At 41.9% G+C, this 16,782-nt stretch overlaps 1 protein-coding gene across 2 annotated transcripts in view; it reads left to right on the forward strand.

Annotated features, from left to right (window-relative positions):
• Positions 1-11,420: 11,420 nt before the first annotated feature.
• Positions 11,421-16,782, forward strand: part of LOC104944395 (rho GTPase-activating protein 6) — a 31,591-nt gene continuing 26,229 nt past the window's right edge. For both annotated transcript variants that reach the window (XM_010769920.1, XM_010769921.1), the window contains exon 1: positions 11,421-11,780. In XM_010769920.1, the coding sequence (XP_010768222.1) occupies positions 11,739-11,780 (42 nt within the window). In that variant the 5' untranslated portion in view covers positions 11,421-11,738. The remainder of the gene's footprint in view (positions 11,781-16,782) is intronic.

A 16,782-nucleotide genomic window follows, 5' to 3' on the forward strand; every position in this document is an offset into this window, starting at 1 on the left:
GGGATTGGATGTAGCAGCCCAGGTGTGAATTAGAATGCAGGGATTCACTCAATGAGATCCTTCAACACAAGCCGGGGATGAAAAGAGACTAATTGATTCAAAAAGGAGAAATGTATGGCTGTCTCTTCCAAACTGTAGGTGGCTATGGAGATGCCTGTGCTTAATGCGGTTCACAAAGAGGTGTGTCAGTCTGGTTTCCCGCTGCGAGCTGAAATTTGCCTTAATTTGGCCTAATTGGAGGACGTTGGCAGTCGCAGAGCTGGCTGCCAGGTTTGAAAGAAGAGAGCGTGGTTCACAGAGAGCTTGGTTGGAGCAGAGATATGAAAAGGAGAGTATGAAGAGAGTAAGAGAGGGGGAGAAAGTGGCGGGAGGGAAAGAGCCGTGGAGAAACGGGGTAAAAACATTCACAAACACACACACACCTGGGTTGGATTAGCTCGGGCTAGCAGGGAGGCTGCGTGTTAATGGAGATTTAATAGGCTCTGAAAGGACTTACCGCAGTGCAACATGTGTGTGTGTAGATGTGAAGTGTGGAGATTGAATTTATGTTGTGAACTTTTACCTGCATGTTCTCGTGCCAATTTTTGCTTTATGAAGTTATGCATTCTTTATTTTCTGCTTTACGCTGACAGCGAAGACAGTCTGCTATTGAAAAGTGAACATGCTGGGAAATCATAACTCTACAAAATATATGTTTGGATTTGGTTCAGTGAGTGCGCTTCAAAGGATTTAGTTGGAAATCTACACTGGATTTAAGGATGCTGGTAAACTGTATAATTCATGTGGTGTTTCAAGCCTTTTTTACATAAACACATGAAACACATTTGTATAATTCTGCATGGCGAGAAAGCAATGGTTGGATATTGAAGATTTGCGATGTTTAATCCTACCTCAACTTCTTATGTTTATATAATATTAATTATAATATTACATTCATGGATTTCCTGAATCCAACCCTGCAGATTCCCCTGTCTGTGACTGTGAGGTTCTGTCTGTTGCCATGGCGACAGTGATGTAAACACGGCACTGACCGTGGCTGTAGGAGCGAGAACAAAGACAGCATCCTTCTCAAACGTAAGCATCAGGAGATAGTTTATATGTTCAAAGGCTCTGACGCAGTTAGCGCTAGTTCTCGCAATGGAAGAAAAAAAAGAAGAAGAACCTCGACTGAAATTATAAATAGCAGTAAAGATGTTGAGAGGTACAAAATGCCATCTATATGAGACATAAACTCACCTAACATTTGGCCGCATAATGAGACATTATGGATAGGTGTGGAAGAGGATTTGTGTGCATAAGTTGTGTCACAATACATCCTTGAAACGTATTTCGTATAAGCTGTGGAAAAGTATTGCGGGAAAAAAGCCTTAAAACGTCACTATTAATGCAGGATTGCTTTAATATAGCGAAAAGGAGAGATACTACCTTCATACAAACACACACAAAGAACAAAAGGAGTGTGCATGAGGCTGAACATCAGCTGGACAGGTTGGAACAGGCAACCACTTACTTCATGGTTAAAATGACCTAACAGAGGGAATAGCTAGTGCAAAGCCAAGGTTTGTGTGTGTGTGTGTGTGTGTGTGTGTGTGTGTGTGTGTGTGTGTGTGTGTGTGTGTGTGTGTGTGTGTGTGTGTGTGTGTGTGTGTGTGTGTGTCTAGCATGATATGAGGTGGTGGGAGTGTGGGCGGAGCCAACAGGGGAGTCGAGCTGGATTCCAGCTGCATTCCAGCGACAGAAACAGAGAAGGGATGGATCTGTTGACCCCCACCTCCTGTCTTTACTCTACTTCTTCTTCTCATCCTTCCACACACACACACACACACACACACACACACACACACACACACACACACACACACACACACCAGGTGAAGCTCATGTTAACATGGCAGTACCTCTTTAATACATTATGCATTTCAGTGGGTTTGCAAACATTAAATTAACTTTTTTTGTGAGGTAAATAAAGTACAACCCTGTCATTCTTTAAAATGATTCCTAACTTCAATAAATCCCACAAATGAATCCAGATATAGTTCATTCGTCTTTGCCATCGTCACATTAGTAACTTTGAGTGCCACATACACCCTCCTGCTGCCATGTGTATTCATCCACAGCGGGAAATAGTCCCAAACAAATGCTATGCTAAACTCGTGTTTGACTAAACCCCACAATACCAACTGCCTTGGGAAATTACTGGGATTTAAAAAGGTGATTTGGAGATTTTTTGACAATACCACGAAAATAGAAGAGCATAAACCCTTTTTTTTTTTAAGCCTGTTTCCAAGGAACAGATTCGTCTCCATGCATATCTTTAAAATGTAATTTACATGTTGCATTTCGGGATGATTCCACAGTTTATCCCATATTATCTGTGTGACGGGGGAAAGAATCCTTGCTGTCACTTGAGAACAGAGCATTCTTAGAAGGCTGCTGTGTTTATACTGCAGACTAAATATTTACACCCTGAACTGAGGCCGCTCAGTTTGACTGTGATAAAGGTTTGATATGCTTTAAGCCAGGTGACTCGCATACTGCAGAGATCACACACAGCCACACATACACTGTGTATACAGCTATGCTAACACACTGAACATAGTGTCTGTGGATGCACATGCACATGTAGGCATGCACTCACTGTATGCATACATAAATACACGTGTGCATTCTTGTAAAGGGAATCTTAAACACACACAGTGATAAACATAGATGAAGGGTATGTCCAAGCAGTGTCACTTGTGCTCGTTTGTTATGGTTAAGGGTTCAAATTAGTTCACAGTCCATAGGAGGCCTGACCAAAGTCACACTGACGGATTAACACTGACACTGCATCAGCTGCTCTCCATTGTTCAAATACAAGAAACAATTAAGGGCGAGGTGAGGGGAAACGGGATAAAGTGTGGGACGGACTGTACCAAAATACATAAAATGGAGAAAGTGATGAGTCTAAACAGAGAATAAGAAGAGTTGGAAGATAAGTCAACCTTTTTTTATCGTTTTAAGTACAGACACCTATTTATTTTACTTGCGGCCAGAAACACCTGAATAATAATAATAATAACAATAATCATCATGTGCATTCAAACTGGAAACAGGTAAAGTATTGATGCTGATTATCACAGCAAACAAGCAGAATAATGAAGGCAGTTGAGTGTGTTATACTCAGCCACTCATATGTCCTCGCCTCAGGTGCTTGAGGGATTTTATTAAACTGGATTTGCATAAGACAAAGCGCTGGCAACGCTCAGCAAACTCATTTCCATGTGAGCAGGCGATTGGATGAGCATCACCTATCAGCAAACTGTCCACAATATGTCACTGATTGCTATAGCTGTTGGCAAGGAATGACATTTGATCGCGTTATACTATGATTACATTAAGTCCTGAGGTTAAATGGCTAGATCAATTGTTAGAGGTCCCAGTGACACTCCTTGCAAGGAACTTTCTGAGACAGTCTAAACCAGGGGTGTCAAACTCAAGGCCCGCGGGCCAAATCCGGCCCACAACCTCATTTTATGTGGCCCACAAGAGCTTGCAAAGAATATAATAAGTTTATTATACGGTTACATTGAATCTTGAATCTACATGCCACTTTACAGAAGCACGTTGCCGATAAACTACATGTCCCACAATGCATCTCGTTTTGTGACATGCGCACTGAAGAGACTTGCAATTATTTCTTCTTTCAGACGTAGTTAATTATGAAGTTAATACCCTATCCGATAATAATCCAATTCAGAGGTAATCATATAATATACTACATTATTTATATAGTCTTAAAGGTACAACCGGCCCTTTGAGTGCAACCATAATGCTGATGTGGCCCGCGAAGAAATTGAGTTTGACACCCCTGGTCTAAACAAAAACACATTTCTACACCTATCTTCTCCAAGTAACCTATTTCTTGTGCAAACCTTACTCTAAGTTTTTATCCAAATTGCAGCCAGAAACACAACAAATGTCACCCCTCTACTTTGAAATATCCACATTGCTCTTGCAAAACATATTTCTCTATAATGCCTCAGTTCATAATGTTTTTTAGTATTGCACATTTGCCATTAATTACATCACTGAAAACTGTACGACACACAATGAACATTGAGCTTTTCGGGCCCCTGGGGGCACAGTTGTTAATGTTACGTAATGCCAGGGCCAACATCTTGGACTCGGAATACTTCAAACCAAAAGAAAAGTCTAGTTTATTAGAGTTTATATAGTTAAAATACTCGTAAAGTCAAACTCAGAGCATAATGCGAGTCCCAGAGTGGCTGTTAATCTCAAACATCCATGATGGCAGATTCACACACAAAGTGTTTGGACAAACGTGCCGAGAGAGATGCTATCCTTCAGTTTGAGGAGGCCGAGCCAAAGCACCGACGTCACATCACTCATTGGACATTTTATTCTATTATTCAAGCTCAAGATTCACTCAACACAGAGGGAGAGAGAGAGAGAGAGAGAGAGAGAGAGAGAGAGAGAGAAAGACCTCAACGGTTGTTCCTTCAGTTTACTGAGGAGTTAGTCTAAAGCCTGCACGTCAGGAGGGAGGGGACAAAAGAGAGAAGACAGAGTTTTTGTGTTGATTTTCATAGTGTGCATCTCTTCATGTGCTGTCACTTTGTATTAAAGGGGCCCTATTATGCTTGTTGGGGTCTTCCCTCTCATGTAGTGTGTCATACAGGTTTTAGTGCATGTAAATGGTCTGCAAAGGCTCACTGTGGGAAAACCTTTTTTAGTTTGCAAGAGAGAGAACATTTTTTCACTGCGTTATGTGGATCACACATTAAACACATTTGAGGCATAAGAATACTTTCATCGGAGACATACAGATGTTATTTTTCCACAATATGTATAGTTCCATTTATAGATTTGGAGTTCATCTTTTTAAACTACATTTCTTAAAAACCAAAGACAATTATGTTGTGTTTTGTATCTAAGCTCCTGTTGATCTCACCTCGCTCTCTGTTTCCCATAATTCTTTGTGGTGCTATGGCAACAAGAAAAGGCTATTTTCTGCTGCCAGTACGCAGCATTATAATTCAGAAATCTCCTCAATTATCTTTCCCACGGCCTTTTTCAATGTTTTCTCTACAGTTTGATGTAAAGATATTTGTGAACGGCTGCATTTTTATAAAACTACAATAGTTAGAACCATATTCGTCAGACTTGACGTTGCACTAATATTTGAAAACATGTTAATGACATAATTGATGGTTTCTGAGGGATCATGGCATATTACTGGGTTTAAATGATATCATAATATATGCTCACATGTGGGCATGCACACACTATCACAGAAATACACACGATCTTGTTATTGTTCTGTTCGATACAGCTGGTGAGCTTAGACACCATGGCAACTGTTGTGGCAGAAAACATTAAGGAGGCGTGGGAGGTGGAGGACACTGTGTGTGTGTGTGTGTGTGTGTGTGTGTGTGTGTGTGTGTGTGTGTGTGTGTGTGTGTGTGTGTGTGTGTGTGTGTGTGTGTGTGTGTGTGTGTGTGTGTGTGTGTGTGTGTGTGTGTGTGTGTGTGCTTTAAGGTGGAGGAGCTGGAGCTGAACGACAAGGTCCATGAAAACAGACCTTATTATATAAGAGTACTTAATTTCCAAGGATTCACATCATTCATGTTCAAATGCTTTCATTGTAATTGATCAATTACATTTAAAAAAAAAATGAAAAAAAACAAGATAAAAAATAATATATAGATTTTTGGACTGAAAACAATAATAATAAAAACATTTAACATGAAATAAATGCATAATTAGTAAAGTGATAAATAAATGAAAAATTATGAATAAATACAAAGAAAAATTCAAAAGTAAATGTTTTAAATATACACTGTGAAATGGTTAGATAACATGATCAGAGACGACCTTCTCTTGCTTAGCTCCAGTCTTTAAAGCACCTGACCCAAATAAAAACTCTCCCCAGCATCACTGAGGGATTCTCCGGAGGAAAGCTGCCAGCCGACCAGTCATCCAAACAAGCTGACAGAGCGGCAGCGGGAAGATGGAGTGTGAGGGGCGGGAGGTCAGATCACCACATGGACGGCGAGACGGACAGATGAGGCCAGACACATAAACATGCACACATGAGTGGAAAAACACATAGGCGGTCTACACGAACAACTTTTCTTTCTCACTTTGAGATGACGTCACTAAAAGTCTGGTGATGAAAACACAAAGGCTCTGAGGTATGCATGCTGACAGAAACACATGCTGGTCTTGGGGGGAGAACATGTCAGACTAGTTACATATTTGAAAACATATATATCATGCTCTGATTAAGACCAAGACTACTACCTACCTTTGTTTGGAAAATAAACACGTTTCTCCATCTACTTAAAAAGCTATTCATCTGACGTCAACCTGAAGGAGCTTTCTCATTTGGTGCATTCAAACCAACGACAGGAAATGACCCAAAACAGAAACAAAAGCATTTGTATAAGATGAATGACTGTTGACATTTGATAGCGAGCGGTGCCTCATGTTTGGAGAGCTTGGTGTAACAAAATGGGCAATCAACAGGCGGACTACAATAAGAACGTTTGTATAAGACTTGGCCAAATGTTTCAGATTCCTACGCCACCTATCTTGGTTTCAATCAATTTCTCCTCAACAGCAACGAAAATAGATGACGTGAGATTACTCCGTGGACAAATGACAGATTGTCCTCGCAGTTTGAGGCAGACTTGTTGTTTCTTCTTCACATTCTTCCTTAAATGAGAGGATTTCTAAATGCAGTTTGAATCAATTCTTCCAATCCCATGTGGCACAGTCGGTTTTAAATATTTGTCCTTTGGATGTTGATTTGGCATTACGATGGTTTTCCAAACGTATCATTTTACAAACTATCTTGTCCACGTACTGAGTACAACTAACCTGTGACACTCACCAGACTCGTCACTCAGCTGCCCTATTTCTTGTGCAAACCCTATTTATCCAAATTGCAACCAGAAACTCAACAAATTGCCCCTTCTTACTTAGAAAAATCCACATTCCTCCTGCAAACACATTTCTCCATCATGCAAAGTCAGATCAGGTCCAAGCATTTTTACTTCGCACACACTTTAATGGAGGTGGTATGGAGATGAAAGCCATATAAGCGAGCTGCAAGACTACCCAAAATTCTTCACTTCCACCCCCCCCTGTCCCTCTCTCCCCTCCTCTCTGTCTATTGGCCCTCAGGACAGAGTATGGAGATTTAGGACAACTGGGTTGGCCTGTTGATAGAAGCGCCCAGATTGAATCCAGACCAGCGCTGTCGTCACGTTGTGTGTGAGTGTGTGTGTGTGTGTGTGTGTGTGTGTGTGTGTGTGTGTGTGTGTGTGTGTGTGTGTGTCGTGTGGATGAGCAGCTCCTCTAAAAAAAACACATTTTCCGTCGGTCTTCTCTGGAGGTAGATTGAGAGACATAATTCCTTAATTTATTTGTTTGTGTGTCTTCTGTGTTTACCTCCAAAGTGAAGGAGTGCAGCACTGTCTCTCTCTTTTCCACACACACACACACACACACACACACACACACACACACACACACACACACACACACACACACACACACGCTCACATTCCCCAGTTGTAAGGTCATCCCCCAGAGCTGCTTTGTGCAGCTCCTGCTGTANCGTGTGCCTTGGCAGCTCAGACACACACACACACACACACACACACACGCTCACATTCCCCAGTTGTAAGGTCATCCCCCAGAGCTGCTTTGTGCAGCTCCTGCTGTAAATTCGTTTATGTGTGCCCAGTTTTTACCATTCCTCCCCACCCCTCTCCCCTTTCGCTCATTTTCTTTCTCTTATCCTCGTTCTACACGGTGTGTTGTGAAACCAAGGTCAAAGTTCATCGTCTGACGAGAGAGTAAAACACTACGAGCTACCAAGGAAAACACTCCGTAGTTTCACTCATTTCTCCTCTCCACCAAGGGCACAGTTGTCATTTACTTATATTGACTTTAGCATTATTAGCATAATTAGCTTAATTGGGCCCCTTTAATGAACTCTGACTTCATGCGAGCTCGTGAATGTGATGCAACACATGCAAACACTTCAATCTGGGCCTTGCGACATGTATTTTATGAGTGTTTATTAAACAGATCGAAAGGCCTCTGTCTCTGTCATTTACTGGATCGTCTTAAAGCACTTTAACAGAATACTTTCCGCACGATGGAGTGATTTCACAACTCAGGCATCCGGCCTCTGCAGGAGGGTGCTGCACCTCCCGACGGGACGATGTAAACATGAGCAGCCCGCCTGCATTAAAAAGCTCAGGAATGAAAGAGTGGCCACGCGTGTTAACAGTAAAATAATTGTTTTAACAGAGAGGAAAAGAAGATCGCTGTAATTACTCCTCACTGTCTCTTTTGTTGCCTAAACTCCACTTCTCCTCCAGATCAACACTTTAATAGCAGGGATGTGATATATCAGCACAAAAAGGCCGCGCCAAATTCAACAGTGGAAAATCCTGCGTGCTTTGAAATTGATATATGATCACAAGGGGGGCTCATTTCAGCATCATTTTAACAAATTCAAGATGATATGAGAAGTGATGGCCAGATGAAGGGACGTGGAGATTCAGACAGTTTGGCTTTAAAACCATTCAATTGTGTTGCAACGTGCAGTAGTAGCTCGTAGCGGCCAACATGCGTGGAGAAACACACGTCTTCTTCTCCTCTCCTCCCTCTTCTCCTTCTCCAGCAGCCTCTCACTCCCATCGGCTCTGTGTATTGTGTGTGTCAGCCATGGTCCTACTGGGACAATTGAAACTCCATTTTAGGAAACAAAGGGTCTCCAACAGGACCATAAAACACAGCTTCCAACCTCACGACTGCACTTCAGTCACTGTTTTGACTGAAAAATCATACATTCCTGTTTCTCCTTCCTTTCATATTCCCTCCATTCTGTCCCCAAGGGAGGGGCTGTATTAAAATCACATGTGCGTTTTATAGGACTATTTTATTCCAGGAAGCATCAACAAGATCATTATTTCACTTGACAATAGTTAATCAGTTTTATTTGTGTTTTTTGCTGCTATTTTAAAACGAAATGCGTCAGCAACTTGGCTAGGATCAGTAAAGTCAAGCTTAGAGGTTAGATGGGAAGTGCATGATTATGTCCGGTGGCCAACAGGAGCAACAACTATGCAAATTAAAAACACACATGTGCCGAAACTCATGCAAATAAAGAAACATCTTCACCAAGTTGACAACACATGTGCAGGGTCTAGAACAGGGGTGTCAAACTCAAGGCCCGGGGGCCAAATCCGGGCCGTGACTTCATTTTCTGTGGCCCCACAAGAGCTTGCAAGGAATATAATACGTTTATTATACGGTTACATGCCACTTTACAGAAGCAGGTTGCCCTTAAACTACATGTCCCACAATGCATCTCATTTTGTGACATGCGCACTGAAGAGACTTGCAATTATTTGCCCTGGACTTCTGCTGCCTTTCAGACGTAGTTAATTACTAAGTTATTATCCTATCCGATAATAATCCAATTCAGAGGCAATAATGTAATATAATACATTATTATATATATATATCATATATTTATATAGTTACAACCGGCCCTTTGAGTGCAAACTTTATGCGAATGTGGCCCGCGATGAAATTGAGTTGGACACCCCTGGTCTAGAACAACCTTCATCGACTTCACAACGCAGTTAATTATGAAACAAACTAACTCGGTTTTCTGCATTATCAGTGTCACAAATAAACAATTACCTCACATCAGTAGCTATTTAATCCCAAATAAAATGCATGCGGCTGAAGAGAGCAACATAAAGGGTTATTGGCTCCACCTTCTGTCCTTATTTCCTTTACTCTAAAGACAAGCAACTTTATACAACACCTCGAATGTTTGACCAACCTCATTTAGATCTGATAAGCAGTGAGCCATTCAAAGAGCTTTCTCTGTAAGAACAGGTTTTTTTTGTCGTGGGTAACTTTATAACACTGCATGTTTGTGATGATGACTGTGTGAGATACACACAGCTACTAAACTGTAATGGAAACGCATCATAAAGTGAGCCTGGCCTAACTATACCGTACTAAGCCGAGCGAGGCCCTGCAATGGATATGCGCCTGGTTTATTGCTGAGCCTGGGCTCCGTTTGTTATCTCGAGATTTCACAGCAAAGTAAGTGTTCCTCTTAAGTTCCCAGCATTCTTCAAATGGCTACGGCGCTATCTGATAAGCAGGGAGCAATTCAATGTCCTTTTTCTTACACGTATTGACTCAAATGTACTGTTCAATTAGAGAAAAGAGGGTGGTTAGTTTGTGTTTTTCTCAATAAACACACTCCTGCATGGCAAAGCAAGTGTGTGAATGAGTATTGTTCAGCCACTGATAACATCGTGTTGTGCTTTTTTTGTTTTGCATGCTTCTGTTTTTAGATGCAGATTTCCCAATGCTGGTTCCACATTAAGCATCACACAAACCCAGACACCCCCCCCCCCTGCTGAAATCTTCCAGTGGTGGACTGGCCTTTCATGTTTGCCCTTAAGAGCAGATTTCAGAGGGGGAATGCTCATAAATAAAAGTGACCATAAATGACTTTTACAATGGAAGCAAGCGATCACAGTTATGGTTCTGCGGTTTGTCCAGTAAATTCTCTCCGCTGTGATTTATTTGCTCCCGTAATAAGGCCTACAGCAAGCCATTCGTCACAGTTAGAAAAACCTTTCTATCTTCCGGATATCAACTTTCCACAAGATGAATTGGTTTGTTTTTAACTTGAGCATGATGTTTTTCAGCTAACTTCCAGGAATTATTCTTTTATTTTGTCATTTAAAACTATGACTTGCAGAATAACAGATCAGAATAACATATGTAATTCCCTCGTCACACACAACAAAAACAGTTGTAGTTCTTTGCCATAAACCATACAAAAATCCAGAACATCCCTATATGGAGTTTACAGAGACAATCTTATCAACTGTCTAGGCAGCTCCATTGGTGGTTCACTGGTATGAAAACATGTGAGTTGATAATCAAAATCTTCTTCCGTTAGTCCTCCTCATCTAGTGCCACTTCCCTCCCCCTCTGCCTCTTTGATATTCAGTGCTAAATAGCTTAAATATGCTGCCAAAAATTTAAATAAAATGCATAATACATGTGGGAATGTTGGGATGATTCAAACAACTGTTGGAAATAATTACAAGATATCTCATGTAGGCCACAATCCATGCATTATAAAAAAGAAACACAACATGTCAAAAATATAAATAAATACAATTACGTTTTTTTTTCTTACACCATTTGTTTCAGTAATACAGTAGTTGCCATCTGATTTGTGCGTAAAGATACAACCCTGACCAAATGCGGTTATATTTTGAAAATCTCTACCGGAAGTTTTAGCTCACACTGTCGCTGACCTAAGTCTCTCTGCCTCTTCTCGCTGGGCTCAGCATCTGTCTTCAGCCGAGTCCACGGAGCGCGCAGTATGGATCCGTTACGCATTACGCACTATGGTGTCCGTTCTGGCACAGTTGGTTTTCTGACACGCGCTTCTGACTCGTGTAAAGACGTCAGCTCTTAAAAAGCTGCAGCGACTTGCAGTGTGAAAACGATTGTCTTGAATGTAGAAGAGGGAGAAGAGGACACTTCTGTTTTTCTACGCTCCACTCAGCCGCGCTCACACTCTTTTTCGGACTTATTTTCTAACGGGATATCATTTGGTGCATCTCCATTTCTGGTCGTTTACTATATGTGGATACTTATCCGGCACCATGGGAGACTCCGTGTTCCTCGACAGGCAAAATTCCTATCTCGTAAGTACTCGGTTAATTGGCTATAAATACATTTAAAAGACCCTGACGTGTGACGATAACGCGGCTTGAGGTCTCACACCTTCTGTTGTATGCGAGTGCGCGTGATTTGTGTATCTGTGTGCGTGCTTGTGAGGAACAGAGTGAGAGATGTTTATCTACTGCATTAAAATGACTTTTTGCATATTAAATATAGATCGTAACACTTAAATTGTGCCTTTGCATAACTGCTTTGCATGGACTTGAGGATATGCAAGAAATCACTTTAACTTTGAGGTTAAAAACAAATAAAAAGCATGTCCCTGTTAAATATGAGTGACAGCATTTTTTTAAACTGAGTGAAGAAAAAGGGGCCTCTGCAGGCAAAAGCTTCCTGACATGTGGTGTATAGAGCATGCAAACACACAAGACCACACACGTTTCCTGACTCGAAGAGGGGACTTTTGCTCTGCAAACCGCTCAGCTGAGACACAGAGCTACAGGTGTTGTTGCTCTGTGGCCACATGAGGGCAAAACACACAGATATGGGTCAATGCCGAGAGGAGCGATGGGAACTGCACCTTCAAAATGAAGTCCTCAGCATTTTGGAGCTCAAGTTTGGCAGATTGCAGAACAGGTTCATTTCGAATGTGGGAATGGAGTTGTGTCGTGGATTTAAACCTGCACACATGCTAGTGTTTTATCATCCGCCCCCTCTTCCCTCCTTGTGTTTCCATCTCTCCCCCTTCTCCTCCTCCCCGGTGGTGAGGAATCCTCTGCTGACTGCTCCAGCGGTCTGTCTCCTCTTTATGAGCAATGTTTCTGTGGCTGGAAGCCCTCATAAAGCTGCAAGCATTGATTGGAAAACAATACAATTTTCTTTGGCTCGGCTGGCAGCACGCTGTGGTCTGGACTCTGGGCTTTGTAGTGTGAAAGCAGCCGGCTCACTATGCCCACAGTAACTGCATCAAACCATCTTCAGTTCACTAACCAAACTGTTCTTGATGCCCTCCTCCACTGCAGTGTATGTCATCCCTCTAAAGAAATGACAAATGGGCTCTTATTTGTTTATTCAAGTTCTGGTCTCCTTCTGCAAACTTGATAAACACATGATGGAAAATATACATGAGTCCTGTCAGAATGGGTAATCTGATTACACATAAACAAACGCAGGACAGATACATATTTCAGATTCTAGGTTACCAGACTGCAGACACACAGGGATGGAGAGGGCCGGGAGACAGAGCCGCGAAGAAGCAAGTGAGATAATCTTACACTAGCGTTTAATCCTCCCTTCGTGGTACCCCCCCATTTATTCCACTTGCAGTGACGTGTCAAGTATTCTGCTTATGGCGTCAGAGCATTGAACTAATGGAGTATCGATTGATATCACATCTGCCTTCTTGGAAGGAATTTGTGTTCCAGTATTACGAGGATTACCCGAGTGATACGCAGGCAACTTTTTAAGTCAACGTAAGCAAGATTCATCTCATGCAGAGAAGTCGGAAAGAGGAACAAACCATCACTAAATACCCTAACAGATCATTTCAAAAGTATACTTGTTAAGTTTTTTTGAATGTTTTTTAGTTATGTGCACGTGCATTATATCACATAATGGCTTCATAGAAATGAACCACAAGGAAGTATTAAAAAACAGGAGTGTGGTTTAAGTGAGCTAATTCTGGAGCCACCAAACCCTGAGGCTGTGGCCAGGACGTCAAATAAAGTCATACTTCTACACTTCAAAGAATTCTAATGAAGGAGTTATTTAGGAATCCAATGCTGCATTCTCAGTAAACGTTTAAGAGGAGTGTGAAAAGATTTGAGATTGATTTTTTGTAAGTGGCTGGATTTAAGAAGACAGAGAGAAACACAAAGGAAGTATTGATGAGATGATGGATCACCGTCCCCCCCTATCGCTTGTTCCTTCTTCAGCTCTGTCTCTCATCGCTGACCAAACTGAACAACTCTTCCTCGAGCAACCCTTGTCATCCAAATTGCAGCTACCTGTTTAAACAAGCATCACCTTATTGTCTCCAATTGTTCCCCTCTTTGCACATTCTCCCAGCGTTTACTTCCATTGTTTTCAGAGACTTCAAATTCTTCCTTTTCCCTCCCTCCATAAAGCACGGAGCAAACACGCTCTCCTCCTCCTCTGCTTACCTGCTGACCTTGTTCCAAGTCAGTAGGTGTGTTTGTTTTACTCCCCTGCCACTCCCAGTACACACAGCTCTGGCAGAAAAAGCCACAAAGCCTTGACTGAAACAGCAAATTGAAATGAAGTAGATAAATCATTACTGAGTTAATCCGAAAGATAATTGATGTTATCCTTGATGCTCGAGAATGCACGTGTGTTTGCGTGAGTGTTTGTGGGCGGATGGCATCAAGCATCCATGCGTCACCGGTACATCGTGTTGATTTACATTTAGTACAAGCTTTACGAGGCACACTCTGACCCAAAGTGAAAATTTAGCAGGAGTGGACATTTTGTCAGCAGACACGAGGAACGCACGCACAGATACTGAAGCATTTCGAAATGTACAAATAGGTTTTCACAGGCTGCGCTATCCTTTAATAATATATATCAGGCTCGTTGACCCTTATCACGGCATGTGTTGTGCGACAGGGCCCTCGACATTCTTTAATCTGGCACTTGAAAAGGATTCCTGCTCTAATGTTGCATATGTGGCAGGAAAACCCCTCCTCACGTTCCTCAGCCGTCACTTCTGGCTCGTCATGACAACAACTCGTCTTTCTCTCTAGACCCCGACTTGTTTTATTATCAACAGCGAAGGAGAAGTCCGCCCTCCCTAAGACTTGTCTTTTTATGGAGATGGTCGAGGGAGAACAGAGCGGAGGAAACGCAGAGGAGAAAGTTCTGGCAAGATCTGATCCGCTTGTTTTCCGAGGGAGATGTGCTACCAGAGGAAGGAGTCTTTCTCTGGGCCTGAACAAAATATGTGATGTTTTAAGGAGTTTGATTTACAGGCTGAAGCTCTTGCCCTAGTTTCCTCCTTTGCTTCACTGAGCGGTTTCTTTTTTTCTGGCAATGTTAAGGGAGTTGGTCAGCAGGTTCAGGAAAAGGTTAGACGTGTTTCCTGGCTGTTTGTGTTGAAGCCGTGAGGGCATCACCGCGTTGCTGCGTGAAGTATAACATCATGGTTTAGGGATTTTTAACAGCATGTTCTCCTGGACTTGCAGCAAAGCGGCGTATTGAACTGGAACAAAGACAGAACTAATCAAATCCTGGGCATTAAGAGTTTTCTAATCAATTTCTTCAAACACACACACACACTGACGGTTGCACTCACACCCGCTCAGCACACATGAGTCACGCACACAAACTAGATGCTTAATAATGAGAACAGATTGTGCCGGAGAAATCCCCTGCTCTTATTTTCAACACCTTAGACAGCTGTTGCGCCCGGGCTGACCTTTGCAACACTGCTACGGTAAAAACAAACCAAATCTCCTGCTTATCGTTGTAAACAAACCAAAAACAACAACAGTGTATTTGCATTTAATAGCAGTTTAAGGATGATTAGCTGTACTGGCAAACATGAGGCTGCGGGGCAAATCACATTTTTCTTGGGGTTAGACATTTCAGGGAAAGTTTCACAAAAGGGTCAACGAGTATCATGTCATCTGTTTTACTGAGTGTCTCTAAAGGTGAAAGGTCTCAAGAAAAGTGTCTGTTTTTGTGTAGGATAAAGCTCATGTAACAAGCTGTGCCAGAATATGTTGCTCTACCAAACATTAAGAAATGAGGGCACACAGATATACTAGATTTGGAATATGGTGAACCACAAAACACATTTTTTAACAAGCTATGGTTCTAGGGACGGAAATTAAACCTGAAAATAAGCGTTATATGCTTTCTCTTTAAAGTGAAAATCAGCACATGCAAAAAGCTGCTGCGTACATGACCTGCCCGAAGGTGTTAGTGTAAAAACAACTCAAACAGACAGACCTATAGAAAGAGATGGACTGATATAATCAAGACCGACAGACACAGATGAGCTGACAGACGAGAAGCAGGAACACACATTTCCAGTCTGGTGACATCTCAGAGAAATATTAAGACCCAGACAAGGACGCCAGGAATAACACATTTTTTGCAAAGAATAAAACACAAGACACCCATACTATTCATACATGCAGCGTCTCATGTGCCTGCTGTGCACACATTTTCATTTAATGTGTGTTCCCATGCATCTGACTTGAGCAAGTTATAGAAGAAGTGTGACCCAGGTTCAAGGGTCCTTTGACGAAAACTGGATTAGCTGCTCCCAAGGCTGCCGCTGGAATGTGAGGATCAACAAGTGTGTTGTGGCAGAGCACACACACGCCCATTTCATCGTAACACACTCGCTATTTACCTTCCAGTCTATTACAGTCTGTTAATATTCTCCCACTCCTCCCCTCCTTCCGCTCTCTGTTTTCTCACTGGGAGTAGAGTCAAAATTGGATTCCACGAAACCAGCTCTAGAGGGTTCTTATAATCATTTACCCAGTGTATGGAGTGCTATTGCCATGCATCTTGTAAACACTTGTGAAAAAAAGCAAGGTGGTATTTAGCTTCTTACACTACATAAAGTTGAATAAAAGGAACAACACGGTAAATGGAAACGCTAGATCGATGGGAAATCCTCTGGGACCGTTATCACCATGTGCACTGGTAAAATGATGAGTATGTAAACAGGAAACACGAAGGCCTGCACACGCCGAATGATAGATGAGTGGATGAATGACTCTGTCCATCAAACAGTGGGTGCATTTTTTGAGTTTTTAATCAAAAGCAACGTCAGAAGCATATGTCCCAAGGGTTAGTTAATAATCTCCTTTTATTTGGTCCTTTCCCAAAAATATGTTCTTAGTTTTATCTTATTGGTTGCAGTGATCAAAAGAGGCATGTTTGTTTATTCCCTCAAACCTTAGAACAGATGGATAAGAGGGGGGTTGTTTAAACAAAAAACATCTGTGTCCTTATATTTAAACCTGTTGACTGAAAGCTGGCATCGACAAG

This window comes from Notothenia coriiceps, unplaced genomic scaffold (assembly GCF_000735185.1).
Source record: "Notothenia coriiceps isolate Sejong01 unplaced genomic scaffold, NC01 NC01_scaffold00008046, whole genome shotgun sequence".
NCBI classification, from domain to species: Eukaryota; Metazoa; Chordata; class Actinopteri; order Perciformes; family Nototheniidae; genus Notothenia; species Notothenia coriiceps.